General features: G+C 37.2%; 1 protein-coding gene across 1 annotated transcript in view; it reads right to left on the bottom strand.

The window, feature by feature from the left end:
• Positions 1-1,366: 1,366 nt before the first annotated feature.
• LOC123563971 (isovaleryl-CoA dehydrogenase, mitochondrial-like) overlaps positions 1,367-15,869 on the bottom strand; it is a 133,284-nt gene continuing 118,781 nt past the window's right edge. Inside the window, 2 exon segments of the mRNA XM_053536639.1 lie at positions 1,367-1,821; positions 11,713-11,785. Coding sequence (XP_053392614.1) covers positions 1,688-1,821; positions 11,713-11,785 — 207 coding nt within the window. The 3' untranslated portion in view covers positions 1,367-1,687.

The raw sequence follows: 15,869 nt of genomic DNA, 5'->3' as shown, positions 1-15,869 counted from the left end.
TTGTTGAACCAGTCTGATTTTCAGGGGGACAAAACTAGGGTACCAAAACATCATTCTGACAAAGTTTGGTCAAAATCCCCCAGTAGTTTCTGAGGAGATGCGATAACGAGAAATTGTAACGGACGGACGGAATGACGGAAACGGACGGACCACGGACGCAGAGTGATTTTAATACCCCCACCTCTGATGATGGTGGGCAAAAAAGAGGGTCATAATGACCCTGGATCACTCACCTCAGTAATATGAGTTACATATTTCAAATGTCAAACTGATGCTAAAATATTAAGAAAGTAGGTCATATTCATGGTCACTTAAAGTCAGGTTTAATATTTTTGAAAACCAGCTAACAGTTTCTGAGATTTTTAAAGATTTTCATTTCAGTTGCCATGGCAACCGTAGTTCTGATTGCATTTTAATTCTTTGGGCAATTCTGAAAGGGGGCCACCCAAGGATCATTTCTGTGAAGTTTGGTGTAAATCTGCACAGTGGTTTTGAAATTTTTGAAATTTACAATATAGCCATTGAGGGAAAATTAGCCCCACTCTCTGGCGGCCATGTTTTTTACTGAAATAGAATGGCAGAAGCAATTTTGATACAGGGTCACCTAGAGATCATTTCTACAAAATATTTTTGAAATCTGGCTGTTTCTGAGAAGATTTTTAAAGATTTTCCTTTTGGTTGCCATGGAAACCACAGTTCTGAATGGATTTTACTTCTATGGGCAATTTTGAAAATGGGGGGGGGGGGAATCCAAGGATCATTCCAGTGAAGTTTGGTGTAAATCTGCCCAAGAGTTTTGAAGATTTTATTAGAAATTGTTGACAGTTGAATGACGGAGATCAAGCGGTCACAAAAGCTTTTGGCTCAGGTGAGCTAAAAATGGTTATAATACACTGCTCCCATATGTGCATAGCAGTACTCCCATTGTGCGGCTTATTTCTCAAAAGTTGCTGAATATATTCACCTGTCCTGGGAGTTCCTTATGTTCCATGGTAGTATGTGTATAGTCAACTTACGTATGTCGATTGATATTTTTGGATGATTTCATTTGCTGTTCCATGAGTATTCTTTCTTTCCATCCGAATAAGTGATGTGCTTTCCATCCGAATAAGTGATGTGCTTTCCATCCGAATAAGTGATGTGCTTATCCAAGAAAGGCACTGTAAGCGTTACCCATGAAATATAGGTTTGATCATACAAGATTACTGAAAACAATATGACCTGTTGCATATCACACTCTGTTTTATCTTATCAGATGAGGATCTGTGTACTTGTACATACTGAGTAGTAAATATATATAGATTATGCCAGCCCAACTTGAAATTTCAGAGGAGTGGAAACACAGGAGTCAAATCAAATTCTTACATGATTTTGCTATATTTTTTTAATAGCACATATACTGTATCAAATGTTACCAGTTTCGAGAAACCTGCTCCAAATAAATATATTATTCATCTATTAATACAAAATAATTTTAAATACAGTCAGGCAGTAATATTTTAACTAATACTTAAACATGAACTTGCTTCTATATTCCTTTGTTGCCAGAGGCATATCTGACAAACAAAAAATTGAACTGCTAATTTGTTTTCTTCAGCTTCAACTGCCCAAGACATTTTTAGGATGTGTTACTTCACAAATAGCACTTTTATCACATGTCAGCACTGCAAACTTGTTTTTTGTTTGTTTATTTATAGAAAGCATTAATTGCCCGAGCAATAACAAGTCTTCTGATTTCACTGGTCCCTGCTCCTATCTCATACAGCTTGGCATCACGTAAAAACCTGCCAGTTGGATAGTCGTTGATGTACCCATTTCCACCTGAAAATAAAAGAGAAACCTTTTTTGAGTATGCCCATAAGAAATTATTTAACTTGACCTACAAATATAAACAAATAACTTCCTCCAGAATGTTTGTTTCATGTAGACAGTCTTGTTTAATATGAACTTGCAGTGGAAAATTAAATAAACACAAAAGTACCTCCTAACTGTACTAAAATCAATTTGTTCCCTTCAATAACTAACAATTCCTGCCCACAGGAGGTTGGAGGTTGAGAAAGTCTTTCAGCAAATGGTTTCACACTAGTCTTCATTCCCAATTATCCTGGGTTGGGCTCGAGTTTTCTGTCTTTCAGAAGAATAGTTTCATTATTCAGAAACTGAAACTGTTTCATCTACATTCTGTAGGTTCCCAGTGCATACCTCTACCTTCATCTACATTCTGTAGGTTCCCAGTGCATACCTCTACCTTCATCTACATTCTATAGGTTCCCAGTGCATATCTCTACCTTCATAGGTTCCCAGTGCATACCTCTACCTTCATCTACATTCTATAGGTTCCCAGTGCATATCTCTACCTTCATAGGTTCCCAGTGTATACCTCTACCTTCATCTACATTCTATAGGTTCCCAGTGCATACCTCTACCTTCATCTACATTCTCTAGGTTCCCAGTGCATACCTCTACCTTCATCTACATTCTCTAGGTTCCCAGTGCATACCTCTACCTTCATCTACATTCTATAGGTTCCCAGTGCATACCTCTACATTCTCTAGGTTCCCAGTGCATACCTCTACCTTCATCTACATTCTGTAGGTTCCCAGTGCATACCTCTACCTTCATCTACCTTCTATAGGTTCCCAGTGCACTAGGGGTAGAGCGTCCGCTTCGAGTTTGGGTGGTCGTGGGTTCGATCCCCGGCCGCGTGTATCATACCAAAGACGTAAAAAATGGTCCTAGTAGCTTCCTCGCTTGGTGCTCAGCATTAAGGGGATAGTGCTAGGACTGGTCAGCCCGGTGTCAGTTTAATGTGACTGGGTGGGGTATAATGCCACGAGTCTACGGCGTGATATTCCAGCGAAGCAGCACTATAAAGTTGGGCATTGTGCTCACTGCTACAAGTAGACACCGTCGTTTATATGATTGAAATTTTTTTGAAAAAGACGTTAAAGGCCGGGGTCTGATTTAGTGAATTTACTGAATTACTGGCCGGCAGGCAATTAAGCATATATGCATTAGGGGAGGAGCTTTACTACCTATGAGAGAGTCGGCAGACGACTGTAATCTGATCATGTAAACACAGAATTCATGTGCTTGATATCTAAAAGCATCTAATTCATGTTTTTCAGTTTTGTTTTTTTCTTGTACCAGAATGAAACACTGGAATTATGTGATTTTTCCCAAAAAGTTTTTCTACATGTATGATGTAGTTATTGCCTCATATTCTTTTCTTTCCTTGCTGTAACAATTTAAGTCCCATCTACATCACCAAGTAACTGCAAAAATTTTGCATTGTGTTCTTTAATACTCAAGTAAATGTCTACAGAAATAACTTGATACACATCAGAAAAGAATGTCCCTTAATTTTGATAAATGCCATTCAATTGACAAATGGAAGGTAAACAAAATGCTGTGCAAGTGATGTTGGAATAGGATAAATTTACTAATTGGTTCCATTAAAAAAATTATGTTTAAATGTTTAAATTTTCTACAAAAAAAATGACAAGTCTTAGTGCATTGCTGTGTATTGTTATCAATAAATGAGAAGATAGATGTTTAATTTCCATTCCTGAAAGCCATAATTTTTGGGACAATATAGTTTTCTATGTAATTCAGTAATACATCTTCATAAACATGTGAATGTTAAATGACAGTAGAGAGTGTGACTCATACAACTGCTGTTTCATGATTAGCTCTCAGCCAATGGAGAAGCTGCCAATCATCTGAGAGTTAAATTCAAATATTGTAGCAGACAACCCTTATTTTTTCCGGAAAGTACACTTCTAGATAATCATTAAACATATTTTTTTCAAAACATAACAATGGTGCTGAAGAAGACTTGTGCAAAATTTCAAAAAGATCTGTGCTCTAATTTCTTTGAAATTTTGATATAAACATCTAATGTTGCTTGCTCACTGTACACAAAAAGAATGGCCATTTCTCTACCTGAATCCTTTTTATAGTTCTTCCCCAGCCTTTAAACCCGAACACACACACACCTCTACCCTTTATCTACATTCTATAGGTTCCCAGTGCTACCTTCCTCATCTCCTTTTTTATTTTTTGGTTTAAGTTTTCATACCTTTACCTCACCTCAAAGTGTTCTTGCTTCTTTCCAAATTTCTTTTTGAAACTAATCTGTCTGAGTTTTTTGCCCGGAAGGTGGGCATATTAAAATCGCCACTGTCCGTCCGTGGGGTTTTGGCGCCATAAAATATCTTGTCCAGGCCGAAATTTCAACATTAGGGTTTTATCAAGTTTTTTTTCCCGGGGGTTAATGAAAAATCCCCCTAAAACATCCTAGCACTGGCTAAAGAAAAAACATTTTTTTTACAGAAGGGGTCTTTTACAAACCCCAAAAAAGGCCCAAAAGGAAAACAAAATTTTAGAAACAAGGGGGCCCATGGGGCCCATATCGCTCACCTTTTAAATAAATTGCATTTTTAAAAGGAAAAAGGTCCCGGGAAAAAAAACTTTTTCCCAAAGGGCGGGAACAACAAAGGGGGAAAGAAATTTAACCAAAAAAAAAAAAAAATTTTTTTTAAAATTACAGAATGTCAAAAAGAGGGCCATGGGCCCCCTATTTCCCCCTTTTTATCTTTGGCACTTGAGGACAAAAGGTCCCAAAAAAAAAATATCTAAGTCCAAAGGACAGAAAAACAAAAGGAAAAAATTTAAACCCAAAAAAGAAAAAAAAAATTCTTAAAAGGGTACAGAAAACCCAAAAACACAAAAAATTTGGAGGTACCCCCCATGTTGAACCACAGAAAAGGGTTTTTCAGTTTTTTTTAACGGCCAAAAAAAAAAAAAGGGACTAAAAAAAAGGCTATTTTTTAGTAACGAAAAAAGGGGAAGAAATTAAAAAGAAAATTTTTGAAAGGGATAAAAAAAAGAAGGGATTGCCAAAAAATTTTTAACATAAATGAAATTTCAGATCAGTACCCTTCATTGGGTTACGGGATAACCCTTTTAAAATTTAAAAAAAATTAAAAGGGGGGTAATTTAAACAAAAAAATCAGCCCCATAGTTATAAACCCTGATTGCCTGGGCCCCACTAAGGGGAAAATTAAGAAATTTCAAATAAGCCCCTGTAAGTACTTACTAAATAAAAATTCCTTTTTGGGACTACAATCGGGGGGGGTAATCAGAAAAAAAAAAAACTCTGGAACTACAAATTTGGATCTGTTTTTGTCATGGAATCCAAATTTATTGTTGTTGAAGATTTTTTTGGAAAAGTTTGAAATCAAATAAAACCAAAAATTAATTTTTTAAAGGCTGCAAAGCCAAAAACCCAAATTTTTGGGACATTTGGGGGCCCAAAATCGGGAAAACCCATGAGGGAATCTTTTCCTTTTAAAAAAGGAACCAAGATCTTGGGGGTGAACAAGTTTTTTGGGGCAAGTTTGGTTAAAAATAAAATTTTCATAAATAAAGGGTGCTAATTGTGAGACAAGGTAAAAAATAGCAAATTTTTGGGCCCCTTCGGGGGCCCATAACTCGGGAACCCCCATTAGGGATTGGGCCCGGGTTTTCAAAAAAGGGAAATGAGATTTTAAAGGGAAACACAATTTTTGGTGCAAGTTTGAATTAAATTTCAAATCATAAATGAACCCTGCTTTTTGTGCAAAAAGGGGCCCAAAAAACTAATTCGGGTTTCCTTTCAGGGGCCATAAATCGGGAACCCCATAAGGGAAATTTGGGCCATTCAAAAAGGAACCAAGATCTTAGGGGTTGTACAATTGTTTTCCATTTTGGGGAAAAATAAAAATAAATAAATAAAGTGCTATTGTGCAGAAAAGGTCAAAATAGCTGTTTTTTGGGCCCTTTCAGGGGCCATAACCCCCGGGAAACCCCAAAAATGGGATCGGGCCCCGGTTAAAGAAAGGAACCGAAAATTTATGGTATACAAGTTGTGTGTAATTTGGTTAAAAAAAAAAATCTTTAAAAAGGGAAAACCACTATCGGCAAACAAGAAATTTTGCGGAGGGACGACGTACAAAGGGGTTTGACCCAAAAAAAAGGGGCTCCCCTTGTAAATGTGACAGGTGGCTAAAAAAAATTTGGAGGTACCATCCATTTTGGAAACCAGGGCCCAATAAAAAAAAAAATTTTCTAAAAATAAGTTTTTTTTAAAGAAAAGTAAAAAGGGAAAGGGTTTTTAAAAAGAAAATTATTGTAAGTGAAAAAAAAGAAGGATCGGCCCAAAAAAATCTGTTACATAAATTTAAATTTCAGATCGTATCTTCATTGTTTCGGAGATATACCCATTTTTAAATTTTAAATTTAAAAGGGGGGTAAATTTTACATAAAACATCCAAAAGTTATCTACCCCGATTGGACAGTCCAAAATAATGGGCAATAAATGAAATTTCAAAAATTTAAAAACCCATAAGAACTTACTGATATAAATCCATTTTGATTACAATCAGGGGAGGTAATCAGATATAAATAACCTGGAATCTGATTTGTCATGGAATCCAAATTTATTGTTGCTGAAAAATTTTTTGGAAGTTTGTACCCAAATAAAACCTTAAACGAAGTCTCTATATGGCTGCAAAAGCCAAAATAACAATTTTGGACCTTTAGGGGGCCTAATTTCTGGAACCCATGATGGAATCTGGCCAGTTCAAAAAGGAACCCAAAGGGATCTTGTGGTGATACAAATTGTGTGCAAGTTTGGTTAAAATCAAATCATAAATGAAGCTGCTATTGTGCAGACAAGGTCAAAATAGCTTATTTTGGACCTTTCAGGGGCCATAACTCTGATACCCATTATAGAATCTGACCGGTTCAAAAATGGAACTGAGACCTTATGGCGACACAAGTCTTGTGCAAGTTTGATTAAATTCAAATCATAAATGAAGCTGCTATTGTGCAGACAAGGTCAAAATAGCTAATTCTGGCCCTTTCAGGGGCCATCACTCTTGAACCCATAATGGGATCTCGCCAGTTCATAAAAGGAACCAAGATCTTATAGTGATACAAGTTGTGTGCAAGTTTGGTTAAAATAAAATCATAAATGAAGCTGCTATTGTGCAGACAAGGTCAAAATAGCTAATTCTGGCCCTTTCAGGGACCATAACTCTGGAACCCATAATTAAATCTGGCCAGTTCAAGAAAGGAACCAAGATCTTATGGTGATACAAATGGTGTGCCAGTTTGGTAAAAATCAATTCATAAATAAAGCTGCTATTGTGCAGACAAGGTCAAAATAGCTAATTTTGGCCCTTTCAGGGGCCATAACTCTGGAACCCATATTGGGATTGGCCAGTTCAAAAAGGAACCAAGATCTTTGCGGTGATACAATTTGTGTGCAAGTTTGGTTAAAATCAAATCATAAATGAAGCTGCTATTGTGCAGACAAGGTCAAAATAGCAAAATTTTGGACCTTTCGGGGCCATAACTCTAAAACCCATTAGGGAAATCTGACCGGTTAAAAAAAGGAACTGAGACCTTATGGCGACACAAGTTTTGTGCAAGTTTGATTAATCAAATCTTAAATGAAGTTTGCTATTGTGCAGACAAGGTCAAAATAGCAAATTTTCTGGCCCTTTCAGGGGCCATAACTCTGGAACCCTAATGGGATCTCGCCAGTTCATGAAAGGAACCAAGAGCTTATAGTGATACAAGTTGTGTGCAAGTTTGGTTAAAATAAAGTCATAAATGAAGTGCTATTGTGCAGACAAGGTCAAAATAGCTAATTTTTGGCCTTTCCAGGGGCCATACTCTGGAACCCATAATGGAATCTGGCCAGTTCAAAAAAGGGAACCAAGATCTTAGGGTTTGATACAAATGGTGTGCCAGTTTGGTAAAATCAATTCATAAATAAAGCTGCTATTGTTGCAGACAAGGTCAAAATAGCTAATTTTGGCCCTTTCGGGGGCCCAAATTAACTCGGGAACCCATATTGGGATCTGGCTAGTTCAAGAAAGGAACCAAGATCTTGCAGTGATACAAGTTGTGTGCAAGTTTGGTTAAAATCAAATCATAAATGAAGCTGCTATTGTGCAGACAAGGTCAAAATAGCTAATTTTGGACCTTTCAGGGGCCATAACTCTAAAACCCATTATGGAATCTGACCGGTTCAAAAAAGGAACTGAGACCTTATGGCGACACAAGTTTTGTGCAAGTTTGATTAAATCAAATCATAAATGAAGCTGCTATTGTGCAGACAAGGTCAAAATAGCTAATTCTGGCCCTTTCAGGGGCCATAACTCTGGAACCCATAATGGGATCTCGCCAGTTCATGAAAGGAACCAAGAGCTTATAGTGATACAAGTTGTGTGCAAGTTTGGTTAAAATAAAGTCATAAATGAAGCTGCTATTGTGCAGACAAGGTCAAAATAGCTAATTCTGGCAAAATTCAGGGGCCATAACTCTGGAACCCATAATGGAATCTGGCCAGTTCAAGAAAGGAACCAAGATCTTATGGTGATACAACTTGTGTGCCAGCTTGGTAAAATCAATTCATAAATAAAGCTGCTATTGTGCAGACAAGGTCAAAATAGCTAATTTTGGCCCTTTCAGGGGCCATAACTCTGGAACCCATATTAGGATCCGGCCAGTTCAAGAAAGGAACCAAGATCTTGTGGTGATACAAGTTGTGTGCAAGTTTGGTGAAAATCAATTCATAAATAAAGCTGCTATTGTGCAGACAAGGTCAAAATAGCTAATTTTGGCCCTTTCAGGGGCCATAACTCTGGAACCCATATTAGGATCCGGCCAGTTCAAGAAAGGAACCAAGATCTTGTGGTGATACAAGTTGTGTGCAAGTTTGGTGAAAATCAAATCATAAATGAAGCTGCTATTGTGCAGACAAGGTCAAAATAGCTAATTTTGGACCTTTCAGGGGCCATAAGTCTGAAACCCATTATGGAATCTGACCGGTTCAAAAAAGGAATTGAGACTTTATGGCGACACAAGTTTTGTGCAAGTTTGATTAAATTCAAATCATAAATGAAGCTGCTATTATGCAGACAAGGTCAAAATAGCTAATTCTGGCCCTTTCAGAGGCCATAACTCTGGAACCCATAATGGGATCTCGCCAGTTCATGAAAGGAACCAAGATCTTATAGTGATACAAGTTGTGTGCAAGTTTGGTTAAAATAAAATCATAAATGAAGCTGCTATTGTGCAGACAAGGTCAAAATAGCTAATTCTGGCCCTTTCAGGGGCCATAACTCTGGAACCCATAATGGAATCTGGCCAGTTCAACAAAGGAACCAAAATCTTATGGTGATACAAGTTATGTGCCAGTTTGGTAAAAATCAATTCATAAACTAGAAAATGCTTTTTTAAAAAAGCGCATGTCTCCCCCAATGCAAAGTCCTATAGGCAAGAAGTCAATAGGGGTCAGAAGCGAAAGTCAAAGAGACACTGATGGTTGGCTGCAATAGGGATCATCTACTTGGCATGTCCAGTCATCCCGCTAAATTTCAACACTCTTGGCCTACTGGTTCTCAAGTCACTGTTCAGGCTACTGTGACCTTGACCTTTGATCAGATGACCTCAAAATAAATAGGGGTCATCTACTCTGCATGTCTAATCATCCTATTAAATTTCAACATTGTACGTCAAGTGGTTCTCAAGTTATTTCCAAAAAATGATTTTACATGAACAGGCCACTGTGACCTTGACCTTTAATAGACTGACCCCAAAAACAATAGGGGTCATTTACCGCCAGAACAATCATCCTATGAAGTTTCAACATTCTGGGTCGAGAGGTTCTCAAGTTATTGATTGGAAATGGTTTTCCATGTTCAGGCCCCCGTGGCCTTTGACCTTTAACAGAGTGACCTTAAATCGTTAGGGGTCATCTACTCTGCATGACCAATCACCCTATGAAGTTTCATCATTCTGGGTCAAGTGGTTCTCAAGTTACTGACCGGAAATGGTTTTCCATGTTCAGGCCCCTGTGACCTTGACCTTTTTACAGAGTGACCCCAAAATCGTTAGGGGTCATCTACTCTGCATGACCAATCATCCTATTAAGTTTCAACATTCTGGGTCAAGTGGTTCTCTAGTTATTGATCGGAAATGGTTTTCAATGTTCAGGCCCCTGTGACCTTGACCTTTGACGGAGTGACCCCAAAATCAATAGGGGGCATCTACTCTTCATGACCAATCATCCTATGAAATTTCAACATTCTGGGTCAAGTGGTTCTCTAGTTATTGATCGGAAAAAGGTTTTCAATGTTTAGGCCCCTGTGACCTTGACCTTTGAAAGGAAATGGGCCCCCCAAAATCAATAGGGTCATCTACTCTTCATGACCAATCATCCTATGAAGTTTCAACATTCTGGGTGTCAAGTGGTTCTCTAGTTATTGATCGGAAACGGTTTTCAATGTTCAGGCCCCTGTGACCTTGACCTTTGACGGAAATAGGGGTCATCTACTCTTCATGACCAATCATTCTATGAAGTTTCAACATTCTGGATCAAGTGGTTCTCTAGTTATTGATCCCGGAAAAACGGTTTTCAATGTTCAGGCCCCTGTGACCTTGACCTTTGACGGAGTGACCCCAAAATCAATAGGGGTCATCTACTCTTCATGACCAATCATCCTATGAAGTTTCAACATTCTGGGTCAAGTGGTTCTCTAGTTATTGATCGGAAACGGTTTTCAATGTTCAGGCCCCTGTGACCTTGACCTTTGACGGAGTGACCCCAAAAACAATAGAGGTCGTGTACTCCAGCAGCCCTACAACCCTATGAAGTTTGAAGGTTCTAGGTCAAATGGTTCTCCAGTTATTGCTTGGAAATAAAGTGTGACGTACGGACGGAAGGACGGACGGGGCAAAAACAATATGTCTCCTAGGGGAGACATAATAAAGCTGCTATTGTGCAGACAAGGTCAAAATAGCTAATTTTGGCCCTTTCAGGGGCCATAACTCTGGAACCCATATTGGGATCTGGCCAGTTCAAGAAAGGAACCAAGATCTTATGGTGATACAAGTTTCGTGCAAGTTTGGTCAAAATAAATTCATAAATGAAACCATTATCGTGCAGACAAGAAATTGTTGACGCACGCATGGACGGACGAAGGGTGATCACAAAAGCTCACCTTGTCACTATGTGACAGGTGAGCTAATAAAACTGTCCAATAATGACAATTAACAGCTGCAATATGACACTCTAAGATTATTGTTTCAAAGGTTGATAAAATATAAGAGAGGATGATTTCAAAGCCAAGTATACTGTAAAATAGCTGGTGATCCTTCAACTGTGCTGCCCATTCAATCCATTTCCAATGAAATGATTCTGCCTATAAGTTTGTCGGAAATGTAATTTTGAATCTTGCTATACTAATAATTCTAACATGACCAGCAAATAACCTACATACATGTAGAGCAAAATCCATCTCGGGTTATTCTGCAATAAACCACTCGCGTGCAATTACGTCATCCGATCCAGGTGCGTAGTACGGTCGTAAAAAGTAGTTACCATTTTTTCTAACACTGTTGATACTAGTATGTCGTGTTAGAATCGAAATAATAAGTTCCCAAGTGTGATTTATTGTAGAATAACCCAAATGTTTCCTTCTTATGCGAAACAAATATCACTCAGGCCTACGGCCTTTGTGATATATTCTTACGCATAAGAACTCAAAACTTGGGTTTTTCTACGATAAAACGTTTGGGAACTTATTATTTCTTAATTCACATAAGTCGAAATGTTCTTGTGGCAATATGCAATAATTTTATGTGAAGACAAACCTAGGATCTGTATAGCATCCAATGCCATCTGAGTAGCTGCCTCCGCAGTGTAGAGAATCACACCAGCACAGTCCTGAAACATACAATAACAAATATAACTACAGTTTACTGAAGTACAGAACATTCATGTAGAACTTTTCTATAGGCCTTAAGATTGCTGTAAGTAAAGTACATGTCTCGACACACTGCTTCATTGAATGGAACTGAATAGATATACAGCTGAACTTCAATGGCTCGAACTCGGATCTTTCGAACACCCGGGATCGCTTGAACTCGTCGCCAGGTCCCGAATTTATTCCTTCTTTATTCTAATATAGTTGTACCTCGGATCGCTAGAACTTCGATAATTCGAACTCTCGAACTCATTTGGTGGTCCCCTCGGCTTAATTACAGTGATAATTATACCTATTCAGTCGAACAGACAATTTTTGCCGGGATGGCTTGTGTTTACTTCTGCCTGACATTCGCCAAGCTTCCCCTTTAACCGGCGCATGCGTAATTTTCACACGCTTTCGTAATCAGCGTCGGTATACGACAAACAAATTAAACAAAGTGGCTTTCGTTCACTGCAATGCTTTAATGGGCTTTGATTCATACGAATAAAATTATTTAAAATGATTGAGCAATGTACATACTATGTCTGTCTTTATTTTTTCTGCTTAAAAACGGGAGATCCGACGTCAACTTTCATACTGCTTTAGCATGGCTGAACAACTTAGTAAAGGACCCGGATACGGGGGGGATAGCTAAGTCGGCTACTGGAAAGCAATATATTTGATAATATTTATACTGGGCTATGATTCAAAAAGGTTTGTTATTCATGTCTTTCTATTTGATGCTGTCTTCACCAAATTCTTATAATTCTATTAGTGTTCTATCTGTGTTTTTTCCGTATCTATGTCATGTTTGAAAATAAATAATAAAGCATATTTCAGCGTTCGTTTTTTTATTTATCATCGTATCATACACACATTTAGGTACAATATGACAATATTTTACTATGTAAGGTTTGTAACTCATCATGCCCTCAAATTCCCAAATTTAAAATGGCCGCCATTTGGATGACTCGCACAACGGAAAACTCGAACTAATTTCCACGGAACCCTCAAGTTCGAGCCATCGAAGTTCGACTGTACAATATCTAGCCACAATACATTGGAAGATACATAAACTCAAATATGGCTGACATAAAATCTGCACTTTTAGAGGATAACTTCAGACAATATTTTCTGACAAGTAACTGCAAAATGCTCGTAACGCGCAAAACTAGACTCAATGTTATTTCAAACATCAAACAAAAGCTGTCTCTTGACAGTGTGCTCGACTATTGGAAGAACTGATGGAAGTATGGGGTCAAAATATTACCAAAGATTTTCAGACAAAAGAAGAAAAATAGATAAAACAATGTACCTGTATTTGTGGATTAGGATAAGTCTTGCACTATATGGCAATGTCTGACCATGATGGTAAGCAAGTGTTTAAAGTTTCAAAGCCATATAAACAGTTTAGACAAAATGTGGAATGGTATACAAAACTTAATTAATTTATATGTCCAAAAAGTGCTGTAATTGAACTTAAGTTCTTGTCCTAGTTATAAAGTCTTGCCTACATAATTATGTAGACTATGACAGTGAACAACTGGTCAAAGTTTAAAAGCCATATGACATACAGGTTAGGCAAAATATGGACTAGTATGAAAAACTTAAGGAGGTAGGTTACCTTTATATTTGTATGTGCGCATGTCCAACCGGAAGCTAACGTGACGATTTACGACGACGTTTACGACAAACTAAATGTGTTTGTATATTCATTCTTCTGAAAACAAATCATGAACCTGTCTTCGATCTGATGCTTTATGGTTTAATAATGCAGAAATAATGTATAAATTGCCGCAGAAATGCTTCAAAACAATGACGTTACGTGTCAGTTACCGCGCAAAATTGATAGCTTTTATCTTGAAAGTACGTAATTCTGTGCATTTTCTTTATTTTAACTATTTTTAAATAACCATTATTTGCTGAAATATTTTTTATGAGTCTTTTGCTCTGAATAATAATCAATATTTTGCTTCTTTTATGTAGTTATATTGAAATGTTATGCGGAATGTAAGAAAATGGATGATGATAAGCAATGTTATTTGGAATATAGTTGGGTGAAAGGTTACTTGTTACGGCCATTTTCAAATAGAAAATCTAGCAATTTGATTTGTAATACCTATTTTTCAGGTTCCGTTGATAATTTGTTACTTATGTACTAAAACTAAGATCTAAAATTGTTCAAATTTCAGTAGAAAATTGTGGTTTCTTGAATTGAATTGATGTTACCATGGAAACGAAGCCCGTGACCTATGTATCTAAATGTAAAATTTAAAAGCGTTGACACTGGTCTATTTAAGAAACACAGCTTCGGCTTTTTATTTTCATTTCAACAATATCCATTAGAATAATAGCAGCATGCTGAACGATTTTTCCATGAAAAATTCCAGACGAGGGGTACTGCTGTAAGTATTCTAAGCCGTGAAATTTGTTTGAATAAATGCAAATTACACAAAAATATAACTTACGTTAGAAATAATATGCTTTAAAGCTACATCAACTAGAAAGATAATCTTATTCAATACTTTTTATAAGAAATTACACCAAAAAGCAAGATATAAGCTATTTTAAACATCTTTGTTGCCATGGTTACTTTAAACTTCAAGAAAAATAGGGTACCATGTAAAGTGCTTGGTATTTTGCTAATAATATTACCCAAATATTCCATGTTGGTCATTAACAGAATGTCACTGAAGCCGTCGAAAACCCCTATTTTTATACATAGTTGTTTAAAAACAAGAGGACCATGATAGTCCTGAATCGCTCACCTCTTCCCACATGACCCAGTTTTGAGTATGAAGTCATTTTTTCTATTATTTGACATAGTGACCTAGTTTTTGAGCTCATGTGACCCAGTTTTGAACATGACCTAGATATTATCAAGATAAAAATTCTGACCAATTTTCAAGAAGATCCATTGAAAAATATGGTCTCTAGAGAGGTCACAAGGTTTTTCTATTATTTGACCTATTGACCTAGTTTTCGAAGGTACGTGACCCTGTTTTGAATTTTACCTAGATATCATCAAGGTGTACATTCTCACTAATTTTCATGAAGATCTCATGAAAAATATGGCCTCTAGAGAGGTCACAAGGTTTTTCTATTTTTATACCTACTGGCCTAGTTTTTGACCGCACGTGACCCAGTTTCGAAACTGACCTAGATATCATCAAGGTGAACATTCAGATCAATTTTCATGAAGATCCATTGAAAAATATGGCCTCTAGAGAGGTCAAAAGATTTTTCTAATTTTAGACCTACTGACCTAGTTTTTGACCGCAGTTGACCCAGTTTCAAACTTGGCCTAGATATCATCAAGATGAACATTCAGACCAACTTTCATACAGATCCCTTGAAAAGTATGGCCTCTAGAGAGGTCACAAAGTTTTTTTTATTATTTGACCTACTGACCTAGTTTTTTAAGGTACGTGACCCAGTTTCAAACTTGACCTAGATATCATCAAGGTGAACATTCTGACCAATTTTTATGGAGATCCATTCACAAGTATGGCCTCTAGAGAGGTCACAAGGTTTTTCTATTTTTAGACCTACTGACCTAGTTTTTGACCGCACATGACCCTGTTTCGAACTTGACCTAGATATCATCAAGATGAACATTCAGACCAACTTCATACAGATCCCATGAAAAATATGGCCTTTAGAGAGGTCACAAGGTTTTTCTATTATTTGACCTACTGACCTAGTTTTTGACGGCACGTGACCCACTTTCGAAAATGACCTAGATATCATAAAGATGAACATTCAGACCAACTTTTATACAGATCCCATGAAAAATATGGCCTCTAGAGAGGTCACAAGGTTTTTCTATTATTTGACCTACTGACCTAGTTTTTGAGGGCACGTGACCCACTTTCGAACTTGACCTAGATATCATCAAGGTTAACATTCTGACCAATTTTCATGAAGATCTCATGAAATATATGGCCTCTAGAGAGGTCACAAGGTTTTTCTATTTTTAGACCTACTGACCTAGTTTTTGACTGCACGTGACCCAGTTTCGAACTAGACCTAGATATCATCAAGATGAACATTCAGATCAAC

The sequence above is a fragment of the Mercenaria mercenaria genome, chromosome 2 (assembly GCF_021730395.1).
Source record: "Mercenaria mercenaria strain notata chromosome 2, MADL_Memer_1, whole genome shotgun sequence".
NCBI classification, from domain to species: Eukaryota; Metazoa; Mollusca; class Bivalvia; order Venerida; family Veneridae; genus Mercenaria; species Mercenaria mercenaria.
The sequence above is the reverse complement of the archived record's forward strand: the minus strand, read 5'-3'. Positions and strand labels throughout refer to the sequence as shown.